Source organism: Aptenodytes forsteri, unplaced genomic scaffold (assembly GCF_000699145.1).
Source record: "Aptenodytes forsteri isolate BGI_AS27 unplaced genomic scaffold, ASM69914v1 Scaffold227, whole genome shotgun sequence".
NCBI classification, from domain to species: domain Eukaryota; kingdom Metazoa; phylum Chordata; class Aves; order Sphenisciformes; family Spheniscidae; genus Aptenodytes; species Aptenodytes forsteri.
The window spans coordinates 1,884,854-1,905,442 of NW_008795365.1; the positions used below are offsets into that span (position 1 = coordinate 1,884,854).

General features: G+C 36.1%; 1 protein-coding gene across 1 annotated transcript in view; it reads left to right on the forward strand.

Moving 5' to 3' along the window:
• The window catches only part of LRBA (LPS responsive beige-like anchor protein), a 423,640-nt gene that overhangs the window by 158,742 nt on the left and 244,309 nt on the right, over positions 1 to 20,589 (forward strand). The window contains exon 36 of the mRNA XM_009280244.2: positions 20,486 to 20,589. This exon is cut by the window's right edge and continues 63 nt beyond it. Within this exon, the coding sequence (XP_009278519.1) occupies positions 20,486 to 20,589 (104 nt within the window). The remainder of the gene's footprint in view (positions 1 to 20,485) is intronic.

The following is a 20,589-nucleotide window of genomic DNA, read 5'->3' on the forward strand; positions in this document are numbered from 1 at the left end:
TTGACTTTCATTTCTAAACACTTTTTTTTTTGAGGTATTATAAACTCTTCAACAGAGTGCTGAGCATGGAAGAATATCTTTTTTTCCATTGGAAGCTTAACCAGGTTTTTTCTGCTGCAATACGTTGACAAGTCCCAAACTGGAAAATTAAATTTCTCATATTCCTGAGGTGGCAATTTTTAGGATTCATTGTCTCATATGAGTCAAAGGATACTGAAATGAGAAGTTCATCTTCCGTTTGAACATTATAACATTTTCCCTGTGGTCTGGGAAGTGTTGGGATAAAGTATTGCCCAATTATGAAAGGAGGAGTGGAAAAATTGTGGTTTCTGTTTCACTATGCTTTAATAAGCAATGGGAGGAGAAGGAATGAAAACTTGCGCTGGAATGCTGAGACATCTTTTTTGTTATATCTCAATTTTAAATCAAAATACATTACAGAAATATGTCCAAGAGCTATCAAAGATATAATATTGTTTTGAAGCAGCTTGAAAGAAAATTCATTTTAGAACTACTCTCTCCTATAGACTTTTCTGATGAAACAAGAAGTGATGTTATCTTCATTACTGTTTTTGGATAATATTTTTGGCAAATTATGAGACAAACTATGTGAAGAATTAAATCTAATAAGGATCAATGTATTATTGGGCTTTTCCAATCATATTGAATATGGTAATGAAATAGATTCATAACCATAGCTATTTCATGTACAAAAAATCTATTCTTGTTTTTCTAATGCTAATGAAGTTTATTACTTTATAATTAGTGCTTACTGTTTAGCAGTATCTTGTCGAGACTCTTCCACATTTTATAATCTATGCTATGTTTCATTTACATACTAAGTGCAATTTGAAAAATAATCCAGGAATGTCATGAAGATATGAGTCTTTTCTGCACAGTGTTTTACAATATTATCTGTATGAGATTTTAACCTTTTATGGCCTTTTTTTCTCTCCTTTTACATATTTAACACATCATCTTATTCTTCACTTCCTGTGAATGATACACTTTCCTTTGTTTTAAAAACTTTTAACCCCCTCTTCTAAGTACTGTTACAGCTGATTATTTTCCCTGGAGATTATCAATGAGCTTAATTCATCTACTCTCCATAGCTCTGGAAGTCTTAGCAGAACATGCTCTGGAATTCTTGTTATTTTAGCATTTGTAGACCCTGGAAACCTAAAAAAACCTCTGCTAAAAGGAGCCAAAGACTCAGTTCCTGTAACCACTTACGTTTCATAATTTTGCCCTGCTACTTTAATGGCTGAATTGAAACAGCATAGGCATGAAGAAAATGGGGTAATAGAATAAGGGAGAGCAGCATTATATGCATCTGCAGTGATCTATCTTCTGCTAGTCTGGGAAAATACATTCCTTTTTGAACTTATCTTTTGCTGTGGCAGTGCATCTTAACATTTTATTATTTTTTGTGTGAAATCCATAATCATAAGGCTGACAGAGTGGTTTGGGGTTTTTTGTTGGTTTGTTTTGTTGGTTTTTTTTTTTAATTATTTAGCTCGCTAGCTAGCTAAGTACCACACAAAATTCAGAAAAACAATTAGTGCATGCCTACAAGATTCATCAACATAAATAAGGTAATGTCTAAACAGCGCTTTATTAGGATTGGTTTCTGTTTGTTCTTTTTTCTTTTAATTACAAATTCTAAGTTTCAAACTTGTTACTTCTTTGAAAGAATAACTCTTAAAGTAAAATTATACACAGTAACAAGTGAGTAAAATATAATAATCTGTACTGTGGAATATCTATTCCACAGCAATGACTTCATGACCACTTAGAAGTAACTAATTTGTTAGGGAAAAAAGTACAGAAATATGAATGTCTGGTCTTATATTAATATATGTGCAGGATTTATACAGGTAACTTCCACTTATTGCAGGTAATTCTTCGTGAATACTGACTTGTGATGGGAATTGCTCAAATACTCAGATGATCATCTCTTGCATATTAGGGTATTATAAAGCCATGGGTTCTACCAGTTTTCTGGAATAGGAAACAATTTGGCAGTAAACTTGAATAGCTTGAACTTTGTTTAGAGTATTCAAAATCTAAAATCATTTAGGATGTTACCACAATCCACTTGGAAATTCCATGCCATTTTTATGCATCTACATTAATAATGTTCTTCTTTTGTTTCACAGATGAATAGTTTGCTGAGACTCAAGAGCATTTGTACTGGGTTAGACCAAAAGTCCATCAAACTCAGTATTCTAACAGAGTCAAATAGTACATGCCTAGGGACAAGCGTAAGAACAATGCAATTATATAGGGGTGCTTCCTTGGTTCTACCCAGGTGGCAGGGATCACAATTTGGACAAAGATTTGCAGTTCTCTATATGAATTTCACCTATTTTTTTATCTCCCAGTCACTGTATTAGCATTTTTCATGTTTGTTTGTTGTTTTTACTACCTTGAATTACTTAGAGCTATCAGCAAAATTTGACACCTCTTCCACTCTCCAGTCATTTCTAAATACATTTAATAACACAGTGGGATTCAATTGGTGATTTCCCTCCACTTTGAAGACTATTCTTTTTTTAAATGTTTCCTTTGTTTTAATCAATTTTTATCAACATAAGGATGTTACTATATGTCCTACTGCATCCTGCCTTTCTTTAAATATCTTTTTGGCATTCAAACAATAGACTTTATGAACTGGATCTTTCTTGCCTGTGTCTCCAGTGGCTTGTTGAAAGAAATCTAATGAAGCATGACTTCCCTTTACAAAAGCAATGATGACTCTTGCCAATGTGTTTATTCCATTGTTTGCTTTTTGCTTTAAACACAGCTACCAATTTGCCTTTTATAAATTTCAGACTTATTGCCATGTAGTTCCCTGCTATCCTCCAGAGTCAGTTTGGCATATTTCATTCTTCTGGCACTGAGGCAGTTTGAACAAGAACACTGTAGCTAATGGCTCAGCTGTGTTCATCCCCAAGTTCTTCTAGATCACCTGAGTGAATACTGTCTGGTCCTAGCAGTTGGTCACTTGTCAGTTTTCTTTAACTTCTCTGCTAGCAGTTCTCTGTGGTGGTCTTGTGTTCCAAGAGCTCTTTTTATCCTTTGATCTTCTGTTAGCTCTACAGAGATAACTTAATGGGCTTACTGCTCCTGATTTGTTTGAAAAATAATTTATTAGTGCCTTTTATGCCTTTATGCAAGTGTTCCTCAAACTCTTTTGGCCTGCTTCATTCTGTTTTTAAAACTAACATACCATAGTTGACATATTTTTCTGTTTTCCTTCTTTGAACAGACTTCTTGAAGAATGCCATTTTCTTCTAGCCTTCTTTCTCTGCAGTTTAACCATTCCAGCTTTTTTTGGTCTTTTAAAAAGCCTTTTGATGGATGGCATATGTTTCCTTTGAACCCCTAATATTGTATCTTTTTATACAGTTTTTGTGTTGTTTACAAAAACATTTTCCATGTTTTGCTGCATCTTTTTATGCTCGTAATATGAAAACTAAGCTAGCTAGCTAAGAAATTTCTTGCTTCAAATTAGATGTTACCATCAGAAATGTTGTTGTTCTCACCTATTCATGAAAAATATATCAGTAGTGTTTACCTTGTTTATTATTCATGTACCTACTTTTATGGTACCTCATGCCAGGCAGTGATTCTAAAATACTCTTGACTGAAGTAATACGGTGTATGTAGAGTGTAAATTTCTAGCATTAACAGAGCAAATATCCTATTGTGCTTGATTGGAGATTTTCTCCTAAAATTCCTGTCCAAAGATAGCTTGCATTACATATACCTTTTTAACAACAGTGTTAGGAGTTGTTGGGCTTTGAAGAAAAAACACTGGTGACAGTACAAATCTCTCCTATGTGCTTTATTATACGTTAGTTTGATCTAGATGAGAAAACATTATATTAAAACAATTCTGATATTGGTGCTGGCAAGGTCAGAAAAGATCTTCAGGGTCTGAATACCTGAAGGTTTTTTTCTCACTATTCCAACTGGTAGGTTGGACTTAAATGTTCTGCTCAATTGTAAACTTTTTCTAATTTATTTTTACTTGTATTCAGTATGTATTTCTTTGTTATTATGTGATTATTGTCTTTAGGCTTCACTGATCTTTTTTCTTTAGTTTTTCTTATTTTTGCTTTTTTATCTATAATTCATCACATCTCCTCACTTCATTTCCCTAAGCTAAATGAGTTTTATTCGTCTAGGTTTTTTTCTTCTAAGGTGGTGTCTGCATACTCTAGATCATCCTAGTAGATCTACTCTGTGTCTGTTCTTGGAAGATTGATTCCTACTGGAACATGGATGAGGAAGACCAATCACATTGATAAGTCCATTATCAAGCCTATTATCCTATCTCAAACTGTGGATACTTAAGGAAGAGTTTATTAAAAGGGCAAACAGTAGTAACACTTTCCCAGAATACACTCCCACCCTTCTGCAATTTGAAGTTCAGGGATTTCCGATTCTTGCTTGCCAGAAATGATGGCCATGTGCTTAGTACCCCTTCAGGGGTTATTCCTCCATTTGCCCAGCAAAACTTTGAATCCACATAGACTTTTGCTAAGAGTTTCACTGAGTTAATTGCAAATTGTACTGATGTCTTAGTTTCATTCTTGTGTTGTAAAATGCCTTTTCCCTGGTAGCAAGTCAGGTTGGAGGGGAGACACGGATCACAACCAGTACTTCTTAGAACACCTTCTGTTCATTATACTGTTGTAATTAATAGAATAAAGCTGTTACTGTTAATAGCTGATAACCACACACAATGCCATCACTTACATGCTTACAGTTGGGAGGCTGAGTCCAAGTGTAATGAAGGGTTTCACTGGCATTCCAATAGCTTCAGAAAATCCTGCGGAAGGTCCTTTGCTTCATGGGGGTATATATAAAATCCTGTATTCCTTGTTTGTGTAGAGTAGCCGTCACTCTCTTGGATGTTGTTTGAGCTGTATAACCTGCTGCTGGTACTAGCGTGTGCTAGTGGTGGTGTACAGATTCAGCAGACCTGTGATATTCTGAATTGATCATATTTTGCAGGTTCAACAAGATTGCCAGTTCCTAGAGTTTACCAGCTCTTGGGAAACTTTCACACATGACCTTCTCAGCATGCACTCTCCATCTCTTTGGCCTCCTTTTTCCTGGTGACTCTCCATCTAATGTTGTAAGAATCTATATAACCTGTTCACGCAAACTCACCTAGAAAGGGTCCTTTGTACCACATGATTTTACAGAATTCTCCTACCCCTCCTGAGTTGTCTTCCCCCCCCCCCCCCCTTGAAAAATCCTACTGTTACATAGTTATTTTTTCTATGGCAGTGATTCCAATTCTGAATCTTTCTATAATGCTTCTCAGTTCTATCATATTTTCTGATGGAAGATGCAAAACTGCACCCAGCATTCCAGATGTGGACACACCAGGAATTTATGAATACACAGTGTTTTTGGTGGTGTTCTCTTTGCAGTGGTTCCTAACTCTCTACTTGGTTCCTGCGTGCTTGTTGATTATCCTGTACCGAGCTGATGTTTTCATAGAACTATCTGTCATTGATAATACCATCTCATTATGGCAAAAAGGAGTGAAGATAAAGGTGAACTCAGAGTCCATCATTTTATATCTAAAATTAGATTCTTTCCTACATTTCTTTTATCTACACTGAAGTTCCTGTGCTGTGTTATTACCGTGATGACTTGGTCTTCCAAGCTCCCCCTCCAGTTCCTCACAGCTCCTTTGTGATTATACAACTCTGAATAGCTTAGTATCAGCAACAAACTTTGTCACTTCATTATTCACTCATTCTTCAGACTTTTTTTTTTTACTTGTATGTTGAACAGCCTGAAACAATCACAAACTGACAGGAATTGTACAGTTAATGTTAGTTTGCCCAGAACCTTATCTAGTATTTTCTCTCATCTCCTTCTGGAAGTAGCTTTTCTGATTATTGTCATTTACCCTTCCTTTGGCTGCTTTGTTTTGCTTTTCTTTTGTGATGTTGTTGGTCTAGATAAGTCATTATACCTTCCTAAAATATGACTTTTTAAATCCAAAGTAGTTTGCTCACGAGTGGAGAATTTGTTCTTACTGATGTTTTAAGAGCTTTGATGATATAAAAAGTTAGAGTATACTTCTCGTGTTATTATTTGAAGAGTTAACATTTCCATTGAAGGTGAAAATATAAATGTCAAAACCATTCCAAAAAAATGGCAATTACAGCATGAGATGATAGGTTTGGGTTTTGTATACCTACAGGAACCTGAAACTGCTGTAACGTTCTTTTTTTGTTTCTGCTAAAACAGAATGGTGAATCAAACAGTTTATAACAGCATTAACTTCCAGATAAAATATTTTCAAGCAGTCTTTATAATTCCAGAATTAGTGAAAACATTTATGTCTTTAGATTCTTCCGTCAAGGCACAGGGAAGTGAATTATTGAAAAGATAAAAATAAATTTGTTTGCTTTCTGTCAGAGTTCATATCCACAGCCAACCTTGATAGAAGACCAGAATGATTTAGACAAGTTTGCTTTGGAGATTCATAACATATGCTTGCTGGACAGAATTGAGTTATCTCTGCTCTGGAGAGTAAGTTATTGTAGCAGGAGCTGACAGAGATGAAGATAACTGAGGGAAATTCAATTACCTTTTAGTGTTTTCCTTCTAATAGGATTCTTAATGTGAAAAAGATCCTTAGATGATGCGCCTATGTTGCTTTGTGAGATCTGCTTTGATACCTGCATCCAGAATAAAGTGAACTCTTCTTTTCAGGCCTTCATTAAGGGTGAAATATGCATCTGATTGCTAAATGGGTGTTAACTTTTGATCCAACATATTGTCATTTGTAGCCCAGATGTATTTGACAGTCTTTTGGCAGTAGTCTTGAATATTCTTTCAAATGCAGTTTCATTTTCAAAAGTATTGTTTTTATGCGAGAAGCTTGTTTATAACAGGAATTGAAGAAAGAGGTCACAAAACTGTAGAATATTTCCCTATATTCTAGTTCTGTTTCTGCATGTTTGTTTTCTCATTTGACTTTTCCTGGCAAAAGCACCTGAGTTGCAAATACTGCTTATGACTGACCTGAGTTCAGGCTGTTGGGTTAAAGCCTATCCCACTTGACTGTGGCTGGATTTCATGTGAAACCTCTGCAGTTCTGAAGTTACCAGGGTAGGCCGGTGCATACAGGTATTAGGATGTTATTATTTGTGTTACCTGTAAAAATTTCAATTTTTTTATAATGGCTTATGGTTGAAATGAAAATTTAGAAGTCACTCTATGAAGTCAGCTCGTTCTGCAGCTGTATGTACGAAAATGTACCGTGTACAAGTTTGTGTACCTGCAATATGCTTTCTTTTACTGACCTATTAAACTACTGTCTGTGGCTGAATGTAGTTATGTGTATATCCTCCAAAAGATTTTATTTTTAAAACTCTGACCCTTATCAGCTTTCTAAAGTAAAATCCACTTTTTATCTGCAGGATTTATCCAAGCACTTGCACAGAGATATTTCTATAAAGAAAGGGAGAACAAGTATCTTCATGTTAGGTTTATTTGCAACCCCAAAACAGCTTTGGATGTGCCTAAAAGCCATAGCATACCTGACCTATAGAAGTCTGTGTTGAAAATCTAGTCCATAGTTTGAGTAGTTACTTGTCTTGACCTATGGCTTCTTGATTATGTAAGCTATAGATAAACTTGTCATTAGCTTGTTTGTACTCAAATCGTAGTATGCCTAGTCTCATCTTGTAGTTAATGCAGTTTCCTCGTTTAGACATGACAAAGTTTGATTCATGCAGGTTTATTTTTTGATGTTCATGAAGGTGGCTTATGAAAATCAACTTTGGGGCAACGTGGGACATAAAACATATTAAAACATATGCATTAAGATACTGAGATGTTTAGAAAAGTTCATCAGTAGAGCCTGAGGGCACTTACAGTTAAGTTTTTTCAATGTTTCCTATATTTCTTAGTCACATAGAGTATTTTTCTCTTTTATTTATTGGAATATTATTGAGGTGGAAGTTGTGCAAAATGTTGCATCTAGCGTAATAGTTTATCCTGAATTGGTATTTCTTATTCCAATGAAAGCTTCAGCCTTTCATTGAGAATGCTCTGTTCTGAATACAAAATATAGTTACTGTGCTGAAATAAATACCTCCATGAGTGATGGTTGAAAAGAGACAGTAATTGTTTAAATAAGGATTTTACAATTAAAGTGCTAAAATAATCTTTATTTTGTAGTAGATGGGGCTTGAAGTCTGTCTGGGATCCAGGGAGGGACATGGTGGAAAACTGTAAAGCCACACCCAGCGAAGGGTGACATTCCTGTTAATCTTTTATAAAGGTAGCCTTTTATTTCTGAGTAGACCTATACAGCTTTCCAGGAAAGGGAACAAGACTGCACTAATCAGAATTCTTAAGAGAAACTGAAAGGTCCTTTTGCACTGCAAAGCAGTGAGATAGAAGTGGCAGTCCAGCTTTTCATCTTAACTTTCCTATATTAGCTTTTAAGTCGGAATCGCTATAATAGATTCTTTGAATTTTTTTCTTCCTGCTTCATCTGATCCTTTTATTAGAAATATTTGTAGAATGAGTCCACCTACTGATTTTTTTTCTTTGACCTAAATAGGAGAAAACTGAGCCAATCCCTTTGAGATGGTCTTAGGTCATGGAAAGGAAGATCTATCGGGCAGTTATGTTGCTCTTTGGATGATCACTGTGTCGGGGAAGGTGCCAAGTGACTTGGAGACCTCTGGATTTCACTGTTTATCTGAAGTCTTGCTGGAAGTGGCATAGTCAATCCTTAAAAAGTCTTACCATTCAGAAAACCAAATTGTCCTCGCTGTTCTGTTTCACACAAGGAAGAAGATATGTTTCCTGGTACTTTCCTCACCACTCCTCTTCTCCCTCCCACCTTTTTCTTGCTCACATTTCTAGGTCCCTGTTGTTAATTCACTTTTTAGAAAATGCATCTTCAAAGATTTCTGGCCATCTTAAAAGAAAAGATTTAGATATCTCTTGGAAGTAGGGCTTGTAAGGCGATGATAGTGACTATAATGATGAGCAGTGCAAGTGCTTTGGTCATTGTTACACTTTTTTTTCTTTGTGCCCTGGTGCCAAGATACTGTTTTTTTGTCAAAAATTTGTTGGAAGAAATTCTGGGTCTAAGTAGTAATGCCAAGGTTATGGCATAATGGGTTTTGAGATGTTTGTGCTTCTTCCATCCTTCTCCCTGCCTGTTCTTGCGGAAACTTTGGGGATTTAAATCTCATCAAACTACCCTGAATTGTATGTTGCCCTTAGACCAATTTGAGATTCCATCTTTCGTGACTGATGCCAATTCTTGCCTCAGAAATATTTAAGGGAGGTGACAGACAAAGCAAGCAAAATGCTCAGTTATTGAATGGGTTTATATTATAGAGAACATATGGCAATTGTGAAACAAATTTTGTTGTAACGGGACCAGAGACTTACAATGCACTGTCAGGGTGCCACGAGTGCCGGCAGTGCCCTGGCAGGGGCTAAGCTGGGCACCCACTGCAGTACCACAGCCTCCTGGGCAGGACCTCACCAAGCATCTCCAACCTGTCACCCACCATGAGAAGAGCAGGGCAGCCCTGGGGGAGGGTGGCCAGGGCCAGCACAGACCCCCCACAATAGGGCAGGGCCAGGGGGCCAGGGCCAGCCTGAGGCTGGGAAGCTTGCTTGCCCCATGGCTGGGGACCTGGGAAGGATCAAGGAGGCCACAGCAAAATGGTGGGCATCGCTAGGATGGGGGGTTGGTCCTGGCCTCTGGCCAGGCTGTGGGGCAGCCTCTCTCCACTACCACCAGCAGGACAGGGTCATCATCAGATGCGCTGAGTTTGTGCTGGCCCTTGGCCCTGGGAAGACCTTATGGCACCTACAGACACCTCTAAATTATCCTACCATTATTCCTGAATGTGTTAAACATTTACAGAAGAAAAAGTCAGATGTTCTGACTTCTGAAATATTGTTGCTTATTTTTTCCTACACCGCCTGTTAGAAACCCCAAATATCTAATTTCTAAGTAGTTGTTGATAGCCTTGAAGCCATCATCACCCATCTTGGCATTGGACCAACACTGTTTTGTATGGCAGTTTCATATGGTCGGCAGCAGAGGAGGGAGGAATGTTTCTCAGGTTATTTTTGAATGGCAGTTGTTTGAAGCTACTCAGAAATTTGGAATATTAGAAGCAAACGGGTAGATTATTGGCTAGAGTGTAACTGAAGCTGTTAAAGTGTATGAGAAATGTTGTTACATGGCGCTTTGGTATGTCCAATAACTGTCACTTACATGTGTTTTATATAATGTTTTATACCATTTCAGTAGTTTGTTTCATTTTTGTGCATGCTTGGTGGAAGCTGGTGATTTTGATTAGTTGCCTGTACTTTCTTTCAATACCTATAATGTTAACGAGTGAACTGTAATTCACATCAAATCCCAGATTCTTGTTTTAAAATTCCACAGAATTTGTGTTGCTTTTTTATCCTGTGCTCTAAACTTAAGAAGCTCCAAGTATTCAGTTTGTTATTTTACACTGAATTAAAGTCAATTAGTGAAATCTAGTTAAGCAGGATTTGTGCGGTTGTACTGTATAATCTGTTTCATGCCATTACACCAATGTCCGTGAGTTCAGCTGTTTGTAACAAATGCCGATAACTGTTATCGAGGGGTAGTATGAAAACACCCTCATACCATTTAAAAAAAACAACAAAAACAACCGGACAGAAAAACCTTGCACGATGAACTGGAACAAAGCCAAAAATAAAACGTGACAAGAACATCAGAGCCTTGGAATAGGAGGTTTCACAAGTTCTGGTATTTAATTTTGAAATGAGAAATAAACAGAAAACTAATGAAATGGATCTTACACATTCTTCTTATGTAATTTTTTTTTTTTTTTTAAATTTTGACAACATAAAAGGTGATTCTGGTAGAAACTGCTTGGTGCTACATAGTACTTCATTTCTCTGAAGGTAGCATCTGTGGTAGTTGCAATACTGACTCTTGCGTCATTGCAGTCTTTTCATTTAAACCAAGTGAGCAAGAAAATAGAAATTTTAAAGTAATTGTTACGGAGTATTTTTAGTCCTTGTTCCATATTGCTCAGTATAAGGATCTAGAGTTGCATGAATGAGTGTTTTTAACTTAGACTGCTGTAAATTAAAGCAGAGACTGTTGTCTTCTCACACGTTGAATAGTCAGAATATTTCAAATGCTGTCATTATACGGCTAATAAAATCACACAGATTTAAAAAGAAATTAAATTATCCTCCCCCAACAATTTTTAGAGCCAAATGTTGACCTTTCAAGGGTGGTAGAACTTTTTCTGAATAAGAAATGTTAATTAAAACCCAAACCTATTCATACCTATCTCATGCTGTTCTGAAATTCCAAAACTGTGTTACATAAATGCATGAGAACCAATCGCAAAGGAAAAAGCCTCATATGCTAGTTAGAACGAAATACAAAACAGAGACTACTGAAAAAAAGAGAGGGGAAAAAATAAAGTTAAAATAATTTGCTTTTCACAGTTTGATGCTATAGGAATTCTGACAGGAGGCTTTAAGTTAAGGCAGAGGTTAAGCTAAAGCTGGGATTGTGACTGCTTAACATGTTTCCAACGTAAGTGGCTAGGAATGATTTTTAAAGAATAACTGCTATAAGAGGCCATATTTTAATAATCCTTCACATTTGCTTCTATATTTTTTTCTTTTTAATCTTTGCCATTTCATCATCGTCTTTATCAAAATATCCTGCTTTTAAAATACTTGGTCCTCCAAAGAATATAAGCCTCTCAAGAGTCTTAGTTTACCATAAGGTGAAGAGCAAGTTTGGAGTGTAAGTTAGAAACTTGTGAATCAGCATGTTATTTTTGAATAGACTTTTGAATAAAATCCCATGTAATACTTCTTTTTTTTCATAGATTCTCTGATAGTGATTTGAAATTCCTCTGACAAAAAAAGAAGCCCTTAATACTCTTCATTAATAATGAATTAAAATGTTTCTGCAGATACAGATGAAGGTGCAATGACTTAAGGGCAGAAACAAAAGGTTTTTTTCTGTGTGGGGGAAGGAAATGCTTTGCCAGCAAACAGGTTTGTCCTATTTAGCAGTGTTGCTCAAGGATACGTGCCAGTCAAGGTGATCATTCTCCATTGTGAGAGGCTGAAAAGGTCCTGAACTGTCAGAGATCAGGTCCACTAAATTAGCTCTTGGAGCAAGCATGATAGAAGCTGGTGAAGGACAGATGGGTTACCTTTTGGGTCGTGAGTTCATGTCTGAATGTTTCATAGCTGAGGTTTTGCAAAAGGTTTGCCAAATATGGCACAGGACACTTTTAAAGCTCCTTCTGTTGCTGGTGCAGAATGATAGGTGATTTGTTCCTACATCTACCTTAATTAACATTATGTATCTCTGTGTATATATTGATTTTATTGTATGCTGATGGTATTTTTTCCTTTGTTTGTTCTTAACATCTAGTGAGTACTAGACTACTCTACAGAGTAGAATACTTCCAAAACATGCCTTTGATTCTATTATCGTAGTACAGAACAAAGTTATAGAAAAGCAAACTACTTTTTTTTTTTTTTTTTTTTTTTTTTGAAACCAACTTCGTATCCAAAGTACTGAAGCTTATTAGAGATGTGCTTGACATTGGCCTGCAACCAATCATGGCAAGATAGGAAACTATTATGCCTAAATGTCTTGTTATCTCAAATTAATGTGATTTCTCTGTTCTTTGTTCATGAGTTGGTATATTTTGATACATTCTGAAGCTCCTGGATTAAAATCAGATTTGTGTTCTCCAACCAAGACACTAAATAGGGAAAGCTGAAAAGTTCTTGAGGGGAACTATGTAGAAAATAGAAATAGAAACACACACCCCAGACTGCAGGGATATCTCAAGGGGCTAATCTTTCTGTCTTTTGGAAATCGAATTTTACATAATCTTGGAAACTGTTTATGTAGAGATTTTGGCTGGAAATGAATTTGCTTTGCATGTGCTTTGCAAATTTATAAGGAGATTTAGTGAGTGTGACGTAGCAGGAATATCAAACAATAACAAAATCAGCAGAGGTATGTTGATTATTTTTGCATTGTATTCTACATATATAATATGAATGTGAGTTCTAATATGATAATAAAAATGAGTCCTATACAGGAATACACATTCCTGTAAGGTAGGTGTTGAGACAATTAACACAAGTCATGTGTTAAATACTAATATACCTAAGTATTTATAGCCTTGTCTTTGATAGCTATAGAAATTAAAGAATTTTAACTCATGCAAATGCCTTTCACTTTGTTACAGCCAGAGGCTGAAGCCACATTTATAGATTAAAGTGGTACAAGGTATTTTCTAAGAAGGTTCCAAATTAACTTTTGGTTTATCTGCTTATCATCTGAATCATTCTGGCTAAATTTTTCCATTCTTTGTGGTCTTGGAGGTTGAATTACTTTAAGGTTTAGATTTGGTTTTTTTTCTTGTTTTGGAAAAGAAGGTTGGCAAAATGTTTCCAAATTAAAACATTAAAAAATATTAGTTCTTTTTATTTCATTGAGAATATCCATTTTTTCCATGTTTTTAGGTATTATTGTTTCCCCACTGTCAGAAATGTACCTTTTGCCGCTATTACGAAAAATGATTCAGAATTCATCTGACGCAAAGCTTGTGAAAAATTGCTGTTTATGTAGTACCTTTAAGGGCTTCTTAATTAGTAAGTTGCATTGTTCAAAAATACTCAATAGCGTGTGTTACCTGCTCTTAGAGACTTCATTTAAGGCTTATCTGTGCCATCTGAACTGCATGTTACTCTCAATCTGTTCAAGCGTCACTCCTGTGCCAAGTCTTGGTGCTGTAAGTTGAAAGAACTATGCTGGCAGTAGGGTGTCTGGAAATCTAAATCCTAGGGAAGTAATTATTTGGCTGCTGGGGCCAAAGCTGCTGGACTACTTTCTACCTACCTTACAGGTAACAGAGGTCCTTACTGTGCCTCAGTGGAACAAGACAGTTGGAGAGGTGGTGGTCACGGTTAGTGAATGAGGACGTTTCAGAGCTTTAGTTTGTTGGGGTTTATTGGAAATGTGCCATCTGGTCATACAAAGATTTTCACAAGATCTTGAGGACTGGATCAAAAGCCACAGCAAGAGTTATCTGGCAAATGTTTCCTGAGCTGACAGTGCCACATTGTAGTGGATAACTATTTCCCCTACTTCCACTTAGTGTTCATACTGTACCGAGGGGAAGAAGTGTCCTGATGCTATTGCTAGAGTAAGGTACTAACAGCAAGAACAAAAGGTGAAGTTTGGGTGGGTAATAGGAGAAAGAGCCTGCAGATAAAAGAGAAGAACGGAAAGGAAAGCTGGGGAGCAGTGAAAGGAGAATTGGGACGGTTTCCTAGGCCAGTCTTCACTGCACCTTTGGAGAATGGAACTAAATATTGTATTTCTCTTCTGGCAGTAACAAGTTGCTTACACATCTTTAACTACTAGTTACAGATAAGGTAACAATCAAATACCACTTTGCTTTAGTTGAAGTGATAGAAATCTTTGTAATTGGCCCACTTTGAGACCGATATATAAGTTTTCACGTGATTAAAAGGTATTTTCCCCCCTTTTTAAAAATTAAGTTGCATAGAAATGACAACATGAAAAGATTCCAAACCCAAGATTCCAACAGTTATGAAAAATCAGAGCAGTGCAACCTTAATTTGGCCCTCACTAAGCATGTGTGGTGAATCCTTAGATTATGTAAGTATATCTCATTTGCTGGACAGAGTGGATGTTCCTTATAAAATAAGTGAGTTTGTCAATTCCAGACGTTGTTCATGGATCTCATTCGTTTGTTGCATTGGACTAGAAGTTCTTTAGTGAATACAGTACTAATCTCTGTCATGGTGTTGAAGCGGTTGAATATCACAAGGTTGACGCAGTGTAGTTGGGAAATGGCTTAAAAGATCATCACTGGCTCCTTCTTTGCTTAATATCTAATCTGAGAGCACAGAGCCACCTATGTAGAAGTGCTGAGCTTTACTGTTTCTAGAGCATAGGAGAATTGTACTTTGATTATTTCTAGCTTGACAAATGCCTTGCACTTGGAAGATGTGGACCCAGAGGATCTCAAATGTAATGCCCAAGCGTAATGTTTTTAGGATCTTAGCCTGTTTTAAAACAAGAACAGTATGAAGGGACTGCAGACATAAACTGGATTTGCAAAAGAGAGAGAGGGGGAAGTGTCTATCTTAGTGCATACTTTGAATGCAAAGCATTTGGGCATATGTACAGTAAGAACTGGCTTCTTGGGTTCAAAAAGAACATTTGTATTTGCATACTGTTGATGCCAACAGTTAGCAGTGATGCTTAGAGAGTTAGAATATTGGAATAATGTAGGGCACGTATAGCAAATCCCAGTTTCTAGCAAGGAGTCAGAGCTCTTACTTGTTTCTGTAAAGCTTTGTCTTTGATTGTGATCCAAGGGTGCTACTGTAACACAAATCATATCAATTAGATAAGCATCAAAGAAAAAGGTAAAAAAAAAAATGCCTATGGTACTAATGGATACTGCAGAGTAAATCTGATGTTATTTGTCTCTACTCTTTACTATTTATTTATTGTTAGTTGTTTTTATATCCACTTGAACTCCTGTTAGTTTGTCTCATTTACCTACTCTACTAAATTGGGTTCATTTGAAAGACGCAGTCTCAGTAAAAGTGCTGTTGCCTAGTGTTTAGTTGGGTTTACTAAAACTTAATACTGTGAGACTTAAAGGTAAAAAAATAAAGCTGTTGACTCAGCACAGATTAAAACCAGATGTCTCTTGAGATCTTGCATTTCTCTCTAATCACTAACCCAAATTGACTGTGGTAGGTTTTTTTCCTGGTCATGACCATAGTTTTACCAGTCTGTGTTTGGTGTGATATAAGTCAACTGCGGGTTTCCCCCCTCCTTGTGATTTTAAATGCATGGAGTTTTTTTTCCCAGGAATGTCTGGCTACAAAACCACTTTTTTTCTTTTTTTTTTTCTTTTTTTTTTTCCTTTTTTTTTCTCCCCACCCCCTGCTCCACATTTGTATTACAAACAGTTGATTTAGATGCAGATTCTTTTTAATCTTCAAATCAGATAAAAGGCTGGAAAAGTGGATAAATGAGGTTTGGAAAACTATAGGTTGCAGAGATGTGAAGCTGTTGCATTGTGTTCAGTCCATTAAAACAAGAAGAAATAGAAGAGATACTTTGATAAGTGTTCTGCTGGTGTTAACCTTGATGGCTATTATCGGGGGGATGATGCTATATCTATTTCATTGGCTTAAGCTTTTTTCATGCTGAGAGAAATCAATACTTTGAGTCGTTGGATGACAGAGGCATCACTTCAGAATTGACGGTGGCTGTCAGACGTTGTCATTGGTTGACTTTTGTTCGCTGTTGAGGTTTTAAGCTTTCATTTTTCTAAGTCTTATTCAGGAGTCTTTGTAAGATTTCCCTGGGTAGCATTTTTAGTCCAGACTTTAAACCTCAGGTCGGAGGTCAAGTGCAAAGATCTGTGAAAGCAGAGGATTGAGGAGTTCCTTCATTTACTAAAATATCCTTATTTGTAGGGAATTTGCATTAGTGGCAAGACTACGCATTATCTTATGGATGACTTTTCCTCTTAAATGACACCCTTTGAGACAGGTTGTTCACAAAGAAAGTAGCTTTTAGCCAAATTGGACAAAGGAACTGGCATATGTAAAAGTGTTCAGTGATCTCTGAGTTGAAGAATAAAAGTAAAAAGGTGCAATATTGCTTTTAAAAACCCTACACTATTAAACTTTTTCATAGTTTGTAGAAATCATTACATTGTAATTTTGGGACTGCAAAGGTGCACATGCAGATGGTACTGTGCAGAGGAAATCTTTTACTTGACATTGTTATAAAGATCAAAGATAAAATAGTTCTGAAAACACTAGATTAATCCTCCTCTTCACTGAAATATAGACAGGCAGAACAGACTAATTCACCTTGTCAGTATTTTGCAATAGTATTTCTGGAATCTTTCCTGCATACAGAATGTATTGTATTTTCATATCTGTAACTTGCCTTTTGGATGACCTTGTGTTCCTTTAGAATTACTGTTCCTTAAAAATAAATCTTCAGATAACCTACATGTTCAAATAGCCTGCAGTTTTGTCCAAGCAGGGAACAGGAGAGAGGAAAAAACCCTGTTCCGCTCTGCGATAATGGCAAAGAGAAGGTTTCTGTTCCATCCTGGATGAAGGGGTAGAGAACAAGGGTCTTTGCTCTGCTCCGTGCTGTGTCAAAGGATTCTGCTTAACACACTTTCCCTTTGTAAAAATTTTTAACAGCCACTGAATTAAAGACTTTTTGTAGATAACCTGTGGAGTGTATATATGAAAATACATTTTTCTCCTTTCAACATTTTTTGTTTCGTCATGAGTGTGACTGCAGTACTTTTGTGATTATACTTTCATTACACACTTGCCTAAACAGATGACAAAAATTATGTAGGCCAAAGAACTAATGGAAGGAAGGTTTGCCAAATTTGTTTGCATGCAACTGTATATCTAATTGTAAAACCATATTCAAGCATGATAGAATGCATATTGCAACAGCAAGAGATCAAACAATAAAGAAGAAATAAAACTATAAAAATAGGTTTTTGAGTTTGTGCACAAACAGAAATCAAGCTGAATTTTTATTTTACATAAATTGAATGATCAGAATTTAGTGTGAAGTATTAACATGTACCACTCTATATCCTGGTATTGCATCTCTGGAAGTAGTGAATCAGGTGAACCTGAAGGCATCTGGAAAATGAAAAAATACAGTAGAGAAACGGAGACTTTTTGGTGCTTTCCAAACAGTCTAGTAATGACTGGCTACTTTGGGATGGGTCTCTTTCCATTTCTTCTGGTGGAGCCAGTCATCTTTCACTCCTGTATTAAAAATTATTTGAGAGAGGGACGGGGAGAAATAGCTTCTTTTTTGCTGAATATTTGGCATATATTGTGGGTAGGAACCGCTGAACAATTGACAAGTCACCTGTATGATCAGAGAGAAGTTTATTCTTGCAAAACTTTCGTAATGTTAGTAACTATACATGTGCGTGCCAGATATTTGGCAGAACTGTGGCTTCTTTCTGTTCATGTTTGTAAAATATATATACATTGTAAAGAGTGTGCTATGGTTAAGAGTCCCTCCTGGAGTGATGTTATAATTTTATGGGATTGCTGCATGTGGGAGTCTCTCAGTTTTGGTGGGTAATTGCAAATTTCTATTCATATTAAATGCTGAATTTGCTGAAAAGTGGAGTCCTATACACTTCTGTTTTGTAACAGGCTGATTCTGTTTTCATGGAAGTTTTTAGAACACTGAAATACCATTTTTTCCCTCATTTGAATGTCACAGCTACACTTTGAAAATCTTTGTTGGTATTTAATGAAGGATGTGTTCAAAATTACATCATAAAGAGACTTTTTTTTAAAGAGGTACAAGTTCATTATATCTTTTACAAAACATTCTATCCATTTTATCATGTTTTAAGGTCAAATGTGACTTTAATGTTCCATAAAGAGAAGGAGATTGATAATGGGGAAAGAATAACCCTCTAATGTGATTTATATCTATGGATTTTATGTCAGATATGAAAAGTTGCTGTTCAAATTGTAAAGGAGGATCCATTAAAGAGCACTTTAAAACATTTTACTACTTAGCTTACCTTATACACTTGTTTTTTAGAAGTCTGCCCTTTCAGGCAACTTAAAAATAACAGCTTATGAAACATTTACAAAGTGCTGAAAAGAACTCAGAATCATCATGGGTGCAAAATAGATTAATGTATTGGAAAAGACAGCTGTATTTAAAAAGAGCTAGAAAAATCTTGTTTAGTGTTGGTTATAATTTAGCCATCATATTTTTGTGAAGAGGGGTGGCAAAGTGCTTCATGTAGGAGTACAAAAGCCAATTTTTGATGTCCCATTGACTTGGAAAGTCAGCTGCTCGGACTTCACTCCTGGATGTCTGTTCATCAGGTGAGCATTGCTCTAAGGTGTGGGAAAAATTATGAAGAAATTTATAAATATATTAAAATTGTTAAAATAGCTTTTTAAAATTTATTCATCTGTTAGTACATTTTTGTTATCTAATGTCTATGAAAATCTACGCAACCCCAAATTGTACTTGTTTTTTTTCACATTCTTCCTATCTTTCTCTCACTTTATGACATATATATTGTATATACACATATATAAATAACATTCATAGCCTGCCTATTTTTTTATTTGCAGCAGTTTTCTAGTGCTTGTATGTATAGATTTATATAAAAAAGCATTGCTACTCTTAAACGTAAAAAGCATTATGATATTGTGCTGTTTTCTAAGCTTGAAGAAATAATTGTACTAGTGTCTGCATCAGCTGTGCTTCACAAAGAAAAAGCAATTTTTTTTGTTGTTAGGCAGACATTTGTGTCCATTCTACTAACTAGATCATAGAATAATCCAATCATTGACAAAGGCTGAAATGCTTTGTCTGGCATATGCGATCTGTGGAATTGCCAGATGAAAACTGAAATTGGAAACAGGGAGTGCTAACATGGGGAAGAGCCTTTATTGTTTCTACCAATATTTGAATGTGTTGTGGGTCTTCATGTACAGTGGTTTGATGAGGGGGTGATCTAAATTTGGTGCCCATTTTTTGAGTTCTGTATTAACAGACAAATTTTCAGAAGATCAACAAAAAACAAAATGATAAGAAAATATTGTAACAAAGAATCTTTCGTAGTTTTGAGTTCTGTTTGTAGGTGTGACTTTCAGTTCTTACTTGCTAGTATTTGGTTTTGAGTACCTCTGCAAACAGAAGATGTTTATACAACAGGTGTAGTACAGCTAGGAAAATGATTAACTTTCCCATGCTGGCCTGCAAATGTGCTCAACTTCAAGAAGCCATCTGGTAAAGATCAATTCAGTCTTCAAATGCATTTTGTCTTCTGTCTATCTGAAGATATGTAGATTATTCTCCTTAGTTTTTATAGTTATATATTTACACAAAGAACAGCAAATGGTTGTCTACCCAAATCTAATGGAGAGTCACGGGAGCGGAGTGGTCAGCTAGCTGGCATTCATTATTCTGAAACTTGCCTCTTTGTTTTTATAACGCTATTCATTTACTTTGTTATAAAATAAAAGTGATTGTGCCTATACATTTTATTATGCAATCAGGCCGTTAACGGTTGGCATTTGCTAAATCTTGAGTGTGTATGCTATGTGGTTACAGAATTCATGACAAACCAAGATCCTCTGCTTGGCTCTCTGGACAGATTTACTATGGGCAGCTGCACAATGCCTCAATTCTCAAGGCTGTAAAATGGGGTTAATTCTTATTTCTCAAGGGTTTTGTATAAGTAATTAATTATGAAGTGCTTCAAAGTTCCTTTGCATGGTATAATTAAAATGCAAAGTAATAAAGTCTTTATTTTCTTCCTAGTCACTGTGTGCCCAGTATTCTGCAGACAAACGGGAAGAAGAAAAAATGTGTCATCATTTGATAATGGCAGCTAAGTACCGAGACCAAGTGACTGCAACTCAACT